This window comes from Ranitomeya variabilis, chromosome 1, assembly GCF_051348905.1.
Source record: "Ranitomeya variabilis isolate aRanVar5 chromosome 1, aRanVar5.hap1, whole genome shotgun sequence".
Taxonomy (NCBI): domain Eukaryota; kingdom Metazoa; phylum Chordata; class Amphibia; order Anura; family Dendrobatidae; genus Ranitomeya; species Ranitomeya variabilis.
The window spans coordinates 338,014,086-338,023,097 of record NC_135232.1 but is presented as its reverse complement, the minus strand read 5'-3'; the positions used below and the strand labels follow the sequence as shown (position 1 = coordinate 338,023,097).

The window sequence follows — 9,012 nt, the reverse complement described above, 5'->3', positions numbered from 1 at the left end:
TTCTCCCGACGGTCCGCTAACACACGCCCAAGCGTCGCAAAACGGACGCGACGTTTGGCAATGCGTCGCAAATGCGTCGCTAATGCGTCGCTAATGTTAGTCTATGACGAAAAAACGTATCCAGCAAGAACTTTTGCTGGATGCGTATTTTCGGCAAAACGACGCATTTGCGACGTATTGCAGTTAACGCTAGTGTGAAAGTAGCCTTAGTTGAAAATCTGTAGTGAAAATGTCCCCATACTTATCACCTTACTGATGGTCAGTGACGTTTTTTATGACAACTTCCCCTCAGGCTGAGATCAGGAAACTGAAGTTGTAATTTTGCAGAGTCATAGTAACTTACCCAGTAAATACTTTTCCCATAAATTGTGTGTCTCTGTGATGATGTACATATGCATGATTAAAAATGATTACAGTTTCCACAAAATGCATGCTATAATGTATTTCCAACTTACTGCTGGAAAGTCCCTTCTATAAAATAGTCCCTCTCCCTCCTTCCTGCTAACTGCAATATGAATCTAAAGAGAAAGTGAAAGTAAAGTGACAAGGCAAAGTAGCTGGGAGACGGAGGGAGAAGGCAAGAAGGCTGAGAAGTCTTAAGAAAGAAAGAATCAGAGATTGCTAAGTAGTGGTGAAGACAACCTGAACATTTAGAAATGGCTAAAGCCTGTACTCTGAAGATTAGCCCTGAAAACAAAGAAAAGGTAAATGTTTACATTGCAGATGGCCGCCCTCCATGCTGACATGGGATGGTGGAAGATCTATTTCATATGAAACTATGAGAACTGGGTTTTATCAGTCTCAAAGGTAAAAACGTTATTAAAGCGAATAAGAAACAGTATTGTTTAGAAGAGAAATATGGCTCATAACATAAGCTTAACATATAGTGAGATCATGTCATTTAAGGTCCAGCAATTTACTTCTCTGTACTAGTGATATACCGTAATCTAGGTACCTGCATATCTCAGGATTATATGCTGCAATATTTTATTAAATTGGAACTATGTAGCAGAAGATTTGGACAGGGCTCACATTTAATGTTTATGTTTTTTCATCAATTTTTTCCTGACATACAAGTACTTATGACATAGGCAGTCGATCCCGGAAGCTGGAGTACAGAACATGGAGCATGCCAAGTCATGCACACTAAAATCTAACAATTCATATACCGTATATATAGGGCACCGTCACATCATGAAGCTTACGAACAAACCTCACTGAAACATTAACGTGCTGCTTTCTTATACCACATATGACTAACAAAGGACAAAGCATTATCCAGTATAGTAACAGATTATATTATTTTTGTCATGTGCACAAATATGAGTAAATCTACAACAGGGATAAACCTGAGGACTTTTAGATCCTATTGCCTTAATGTACATGCTGGGCTGAATTTGGCGTTCATGCTGCACTAGGCACTTTAAATGGTCACGCCCCCTACTGATCAGTCAGACTAAGGGTACGTGCACTTTAGCGTCTTTATCAGGCAGATCTGCTCTGTAACCCGCCTGAAAAAGTGCTAAATATATATTTTTCGGATTATAAGACACACTTTTTCCTCCCAAAATTTGGGAGGAAAATGTAGGTGCGTCTTATAATGCAGATATACCTTACCACCCACAGTGGAGCGGGGTCCTAGGGTCACTGCTGGAGGAGGCAACAGTAAAGCGTTGCTGCAGGCAGCAGGCTGGGATGAGGGGGTGATCGGATGTGCGCCACTGCGGGTGTTCGGTGCTGCGGGGGCTCTGCCAACATTTTGTGAAAGCCCAGAGCCCCCGCACTTACATGATTTACTATGCGGTGGACTCCGGGAAAATGGCTGCGCAGATGGAGATCTCGGCACCAAGATCTCGGGAGATGAGATCTCAGTGCCGAACACTTCTTCATCCCAGTCTGCAGCAATGCTCCACGCTTGCCTCCTCCAGCTGGGACCCTGCTTCACCGCAGCCACCACCCCCGATAAGAAATAAGACACATGGATTATAAAAAGCACCACTGTTTTATTAAAAAAAACATTTTTTTTCCTATTTTTATCGTCAAAATTTGGGGTGTGTTTTATAATCCGGTGAGTCTTATAATCCGCAAAATACGGTATGCTAAAAACAATGGCCTAATACACTGTTCATATGTTCAGTCTTTTTTTTTTAACCGCTTCAGGTTTCCTAAGACATGAAGTGACTAAGGCCGGAGTCACACTACAGCGAGATACGGCCGAGTCTCGCAGGTTAAAAACAAGCTCTGGCAGCGGTACTCCGGAGTGGAGCGTGCGGCTCCATGTATTGCTATGCGGCCGCACGCTCCACCCCGGAGTTCCGGTGCCAGAGCTTGGTTTTAACCTGCGAGACTCTGCCGTATCTCGCTGTGTGTGATCCCGGCCTAAAAGGAATGCCCGGTTCATTATATGGGGCACTTACTAGTTTAAAAGCTTTTTCCCCACAAACAAAAGTTCATTTTAGTCAATAGATCTTGGAATAATAATAACTTCCACAATTGGATGTGTTTAAGTTAAATGTTCCTGTGCTGAGATAATCTTATATTGCCCTGCTGTGTACTGTGTAATGGCTGTGTCTGACCGTGCAGGAACATGGCCTCTTCGTACCACAGCTCCTGGGTAGTGGGGTAACCTAAAGAGAGTATGTAGACATTACAGCAGGGGATCAAAAATTACCGTATTCTTTTTGTTAGGTAAAACATTTTCCTGCCTGTTATTAAACAATGTTTTACTTCAAAGAAAGAATTATTATGGAACTTATTATTATTTCAAGATTGATTAAAATCAACCTTTGTTAGTGGGAAAGCCCCTTTAAGGACAACATGACAAAGTATCTTCTGTCTGAAAAGCTCTAGGGATTCGTAGACTTCAAAAAAAATTTGCACATTTGTTTGCACATACCCTTTGGGTACCGTTACACAAAACGATTTACCAACGATCACGACCAGCGATACGACCTGGCCGTGATCGTTGGTAAGTCGTTGTGTGGTCACTGGAGAGCTGTCACACAGACAGCTCTCCAGCGACCAACGATGCCGAAGTCCCCGGGTAACCAGGGTAAACATCGGGTTACTAAGCGCAGGGCCGCGCTTAGTAACCCGATGTTTACCCTGGTTACCAGCGTAAACGTAAAATAAAAAAAACACATACTCACATTCCGGTGCCTGCGTCCGCTTCCCTGCATCCTGTGTAAGCGCCGGCCAAAGCAGAGCGGTGACGTCACCGCTGTGATCTGCTTTCACTTTACGGCCGGCGCTCACAGTCAGTGCAGGGAAGCAGACGGCCAGGGACCTGACGGACACCGGAATGTAAGTATGTACTGTTTTTTTTTTTTTACATTTACGATGGTAACCAGGGTAAACATCGGGTTACTAAGCGCGGCCCTGCGCTTAGTAACCCGATATTTACCCTGGTTACAAGCGAACGCATCGCTGCATCGGTGTCACACACACCGATGCAGCGATGACAGCGGGAGATCCAGCGACGAAATAAAGTTTCAAACGATCTGCTACAACGTACGATTCTCAGCAGGGTCCCTGATCGCCGCTGCGTGTCAGACACAGCGATATCGTATGGATATCGCTGGAATGTCACGGATCGTGCCGTCGTAGCGATCAAAGTGCCAATGTGAGACGGTACCCTTACAGTGCTCATACCCTTCAGATAGTAGTTAAGACCCCCATACACAGTAGACTAAATTTGGGCCAACCTGCCGATTTCAACATGTTCCGCTGACCTTCCAATGTGTAAGAGTGGCTGTGACTGATGATTGTCAGGGAATATAAGAATCCGGCATATCTGATGTTAGACTGTAGATCCTTTTGTTCTCTAAGTGATAAGCTGCTGCCGAAAATATCTAGTAGCAGCTCTCATAGAGAACACAGGAACGCTCGGCAGAGTGAGCAATCCTGTATATGGGAGAGCCGGGCAAGATCACTGCTGGCCCAACATTCAGACAGCTGTCTATAGTGTATGGAGGCTTTAGTCAATTTCTTGTTCAGCTGATGGACATTCAGACAGCTGTATTTTTAATCCAGCACACTGACCTTATAATGATTTAGTATCAAGTCTGATAAATTAAAGATTGTAACATGTACATGACTACATCACCAGAACCACTGTTAGTATAGTAGTAAATAACCAGAACCACAATTAGTACAGTAAAACATCACCAAAACCACTGTCGGTACTGTAAAACATCACCAGAACCTTTGTCAGTTCAGTAAATCACCAGAATCATTGTCATTACAGTAATACATAACCAGAACCACCGTCAATACAGCAATGCATCACGAAAACTACCATCAGTACAGTAGAACATCACCAAAACCACCGTCAGTTCAGTAAAACATCACCAGAACCACCATCAATGCAGTAATACATCAAGAGAACCACGATCAGTATAGTAATACATTACCTGAAGCTCCATGAGTACATGAATACATTGCCAAGTATAGTACAGCAATCAATTGTATTGTCAGGTCAACCCCATATACAATTGTATCACATTAACCTACAACTCTCCAAGTATGTCCTTAAAGGGAACCTGTCACCACGTTTTTGGACGATGGGATAAAAATAGTGTTAAATAGGGGCAGAGGTGGGCGTTACATTAGTGTGTTTGTTATGCGTTTATTACCCACCTAAGTTGCCGAAATACCTTTGCAAAGTCTCCGTTTTCGCCTGTCAATCAGGCTGGTCTGGTCAGATGGGCGTCTTGTCTTCCCCCAGATTTTGCGTAGTTTTCCGTTGGTGGCGTAGTGGTGTGCGCATGCCCAAAGTCCTGAATCCTCTGCCAGGGGATTTAAAAGAGCGCGCTGTTCGTTTTCATTGGTGATCGGTGGGCGCGGCCATCTTCCTTTGGCCGCGCGTGCGCAGAAGCGGCGCTCTGCTGGCCGCGGCTTCAGGAAAATGGCCGCCGCGATATCCATCTGCGCACGCGCGGCATCCCGCGGCCATTTTCCTGAAGCCGCGGCCAGCAGAGCGCCGCTTCTGCGCACGCGCGGCCAAAGGAAGATGGCCGCGCCCACCGATCACCAATGAAAACGAACAGCGCGCTCTTTTAAATCCCCTGGCAGAGGATTCAGGACTTTGGGCATGCGCACACCACTACGCCACCAACGGAAAACTACGCAAAATCTGGGGGAAGACAAGACGCCCATCTGACCAGACCAGCCTGATTGACAGGCGAAAACGGAGACTTTGCAAAGGTATTTCGGCAACTTAGGTGGGTAATAAACGCATAACAAACACACTAATGTAACGCCCACCTCTGCCCCTATTTAACGCTATTTTTATCCCATCTTCCAAAAACGTGGTGACAGGTTCCCTTTAACAATGGTAAGGAGATGCTTTAAGTTGTTGTTTCCAGCCATCATCAGACTGCAGATCACAAAGGAACCGCAGTACAGCTTAGTCCTAGGCAGGAGCTTTGTTAAACATTTAAAGAGTAACTTAGCTGTTGGAAGATATTGTATATGTTTTAGGTCCATTAATTCTCAGCAGATTGGTGTGAGTCTGAAGTTGGCTCAGTATGGAGAAGGGTCATCATGGTTAAAGCTGAGACCCCCACTGATTGCTCAGAAGGCCTCTTAGAAGTGCACAGCTCAGGAGACAGAACTATGACTTTCTACTCACTGGATCCACTCTGAACTGTGTACATACTCTCTTGTCTCCTGAGCTCTTTTAGGAGGTCTTTGTTTAACGACTACTCTTTAAAGCGGATATCTCAAGTTTGAAAGTTATTCCCTATCCCATATAAAGTACGGCAATTACCTATAAACCCTCTGTTGCAGCATACTGGTGTGCTGTCTGTATGTCCCCAATTCCTTATGGAAGGCACAAAAATTATCTTTTGTTATACCCACAGACATCACTGTCCGATCCGATGGGCGTTTCTGGTCTTGATCCGGCTCCTCCTCTTTCCTTACAATTGTCGTCCTGCCATAATGCTTCATGTGGTTGACGCATCCTATGTCATCATCATGATATCCCCCAATCTCGCTCCTGCGAAGGTGCACTTCTCTTTGCCCTGCCGAGGACTGAGTACTGAAGTGTGCATGAGCCAAGATAGGCAAAAGAGCTCTGATGATAAGTAGGTAAAGCTGGAGCATGAGCACTACCGAACATTGTTCTGCCCTTGGCAGGGCAGAGAGAAGCACGACTGCACAGGAGCTCGGTGGGGGACACCGTGTACATGACGTTGGATGCTTGAGCCACACAAAGCAGGGAAGGCAGACGGCGATTGTGAGAGGAGATGCCAGATCAAGACCAGAGTTGCCCATCGCACAAGGCCATCTGTGGGTATAAAAAGCTATTTTTTGTGTCTTGCATAGGACATTGGGGACGTACAAATAGTATACCAGAATGATGTAACAGAGGATGTACAGATGCTGGCCGTACGTTACATTCGGAAAACCTGGTGACAGGTTCCCTTTAAAGCCAGTTCCTTGCCTTGATTTATAGTGATCCATTGGTACAGAGGCAGGGAATCTTTTTTCTGCCAATGGCCACTTAGATATTTTTACCATCCTTTGGAGGGCCATACAAATTGTGCTCTAATTCCGCTCACAAAGTATGTCCTGACTCGGACACTCGTGTCAGGACGTAATCTTTCATTTCACGTGCCTCAGCGTTCAGTAGTGAACACTGCGTGCGTATGCTCACAGAGTGAAAAGAAATGAATGGGCCAGCAGCCGTCAAAATACAGCTGCCGTCCTAAGCACTGCTGTCCCCGGGAATCTGCCCAGGGGCCAGAAAAAAGGTCATCGAGGGCTGTAAACGGCCGCAGGCCTGAGGTTCCCCACCTCTGCGTTGGTAAGCGCAAACAGTCTAACATTAATTCACCTGTCTGAGCTTACGCACACAATTGTGCACACAATGTGTCTGTGGGTGCGTTCTGGTGCCTGGATCTTGTCTGTCTGCGTCTGACACTCTGTGCACCTGGAGTTTAGCGATTGAGTGGATTCAGTGAGGAGGGGGACAAGGCGTTGTGATGTGCTGTCTGATCACTTCAACGCTCTTCCTCCTCATTGAATCCGCAGCCAAAAACAGTCAGCAACTAGGCATCAGAACGCGCCTGTAGACTCATTGTGTGCGCGTTCACACTGACATTTGGAGTGCTACTCTGCCCCTCTCACAGCTAAAGCTTGTCTCTGTAGGCTTCCATCTTCTTGGGTCTTCTGCAGCACATCCCAAAACAGTACCCTTAAACCACCCGTAAATAATTATCTTTCACTGCACTTCCCACCACACTGTCTGCCTTAGTGAAATATGAAAGCCACACCACCCCCTCATAAACGAAAACCACCACATTGCCCTCTCCACTATAAATTTTACCCACCTTACCTTCCTCAGTTAAGAACTATGGACTCCACATTGTCCACACTTCATGCAGCTCCCTCTTCACTACCCCCTCATGTTGCCCCAAACTCCATACTGAGTCCCCCCATGCCACCCATTCTCCATACTGAGCCCCAATTTTCCATGCCAAGCTGCCCCATGCTACACATTCTCCATCACAAGCCCCCTATTCTCCAAACAGAGCCCCCATGCTAGCCCATTCTCCATATCGAGCCCCTCTTATGCTACCCCATTTTCCATACCAAGCCCCCATACCTCCCTTTCTCCATACCGTGCACCCCCATGCTACCCCTATTCTCCATAAAGAGCCCCTCCCATGCTACTCCATTTTCCATACCGCGCCATCTCATGCCACCCCTTCTCCATAGCGAGCCTCCTCATGCTACCCCTATTCTCCATACTAAACCCACCATGCTACTTAATTATCCATATCGAGCACCCCCTGCCAACCCTTCTCCATACCAAGCCCCTCATATTCTTCATCTAAACGCCCATGCTCTTCATATAGGGCCACCCATGTTCTCCATACCGAGTCCCCTCCATGTTCTCCATACTGAGTCCCCCCACCCATGTTTTCCGTACCGAGTCCCACCCATGTTCTCCATACTGAGCTCACCCCCCATGATCTCCATAACGAGCTCCCATGTTCTCCATTCCAAGCTCTATGTTTTCCATACAAGGTCCATCCCATGTTCTCCAAACCAAGCTGCCTCCAACTTCTTCATACAGACCCCCCATGTTCTCCATACTAAGCTCTCCTCCATGTTCTCCATACTGAGCCCCCACATCCCACATGTTCTCCATACCATGTTCCTCATATCGACTCCCCCCATGTTCTCTATACCAAGTCAGCCCCTTTTTCTCCATACCGAGCTCCCCCATGATTTTCATACTGAGCCCCCCCCCCCCCATGTTCTCTATACCGAGCTATTCCCCTCATTTTCCTCTCTTCCCATTTTTTTTTTTGTCAATTTCAATGCACTTGGAATTTTTTTCCCGCTTTCCAGTGCATCACATGATAAAATTATAATGCCTGCTGCAGTGCAGTGGCCACAACCTCCCCCAGGGGTGTGCGGGTGAAGGAAAACAGTGTACACTCACAGCGAAATCACAGAGCAGCAGGCAGGAGTCACTAGGTGGTGAAAGAGTAGTCAGACAAAGCCAGGTCAGCAACAGAGAGGGAACGAAGTACCTGAGGTCACAGCAATACACGTGGTCAGAAACTAGCCAAATAAGTCAGAGCCGATTGGGAGCAGGAAAGCCAGAGACGCAAGACAGTCAAACAGGTTAGAGGCCAAGCCGAGTCAAATACCATGGGGTCACAACACGGAGAGCGAGTACTACAACAGTTGAAGTCACACAGGAACACAGGAACGGGACCTAGGTAAATGGGCAGAGGACAAATCAGGGTATAAAGGGGTCAGCTGCTCAAGCCAGAGACAGGAACTCTAACTGACACTGCTTGCAGGTAACAGCGGACTGAAATAGTCAGACAGATCCCAAAACGAGGCAGAGAAGATTAACCCCCACATGACCATCCCGGGGAGAGAATAATCAGAAACAAACCCCGGACTGGATCATGACAAAAATGAATGTTTTAATTCAAAAGTACAACTCGTCGCACAAAAAACAAGCGCTCATACAGTTACGTGGAC

The 9,012-nt window shown here is 46.4% G+C and overlaps 1 protein-coding gene across 1 annotated transcript in view; it reads left to right on the top strand.

The window, feature by feature from the left end:
- Positions 1–290: 290 nt before the first annotated feature.
- PSME2 (proteasome activator subunit 2) overlaps positions 291–9,012 on the top strand; it is a 35,170-nt gene continuing 26,448 nt past the window's right edge. The window contains exon 1 of the mRNA XM_077299496.1: positions 291–704. Within this exon, the coding sequence (XP_077155611.1) occupies positions 657–704 (48 nt within the window). The 5' untranslated portion in view covers positions 291–656. The remainder of the gene's footprint in view (positions 705–9,012) is intronic.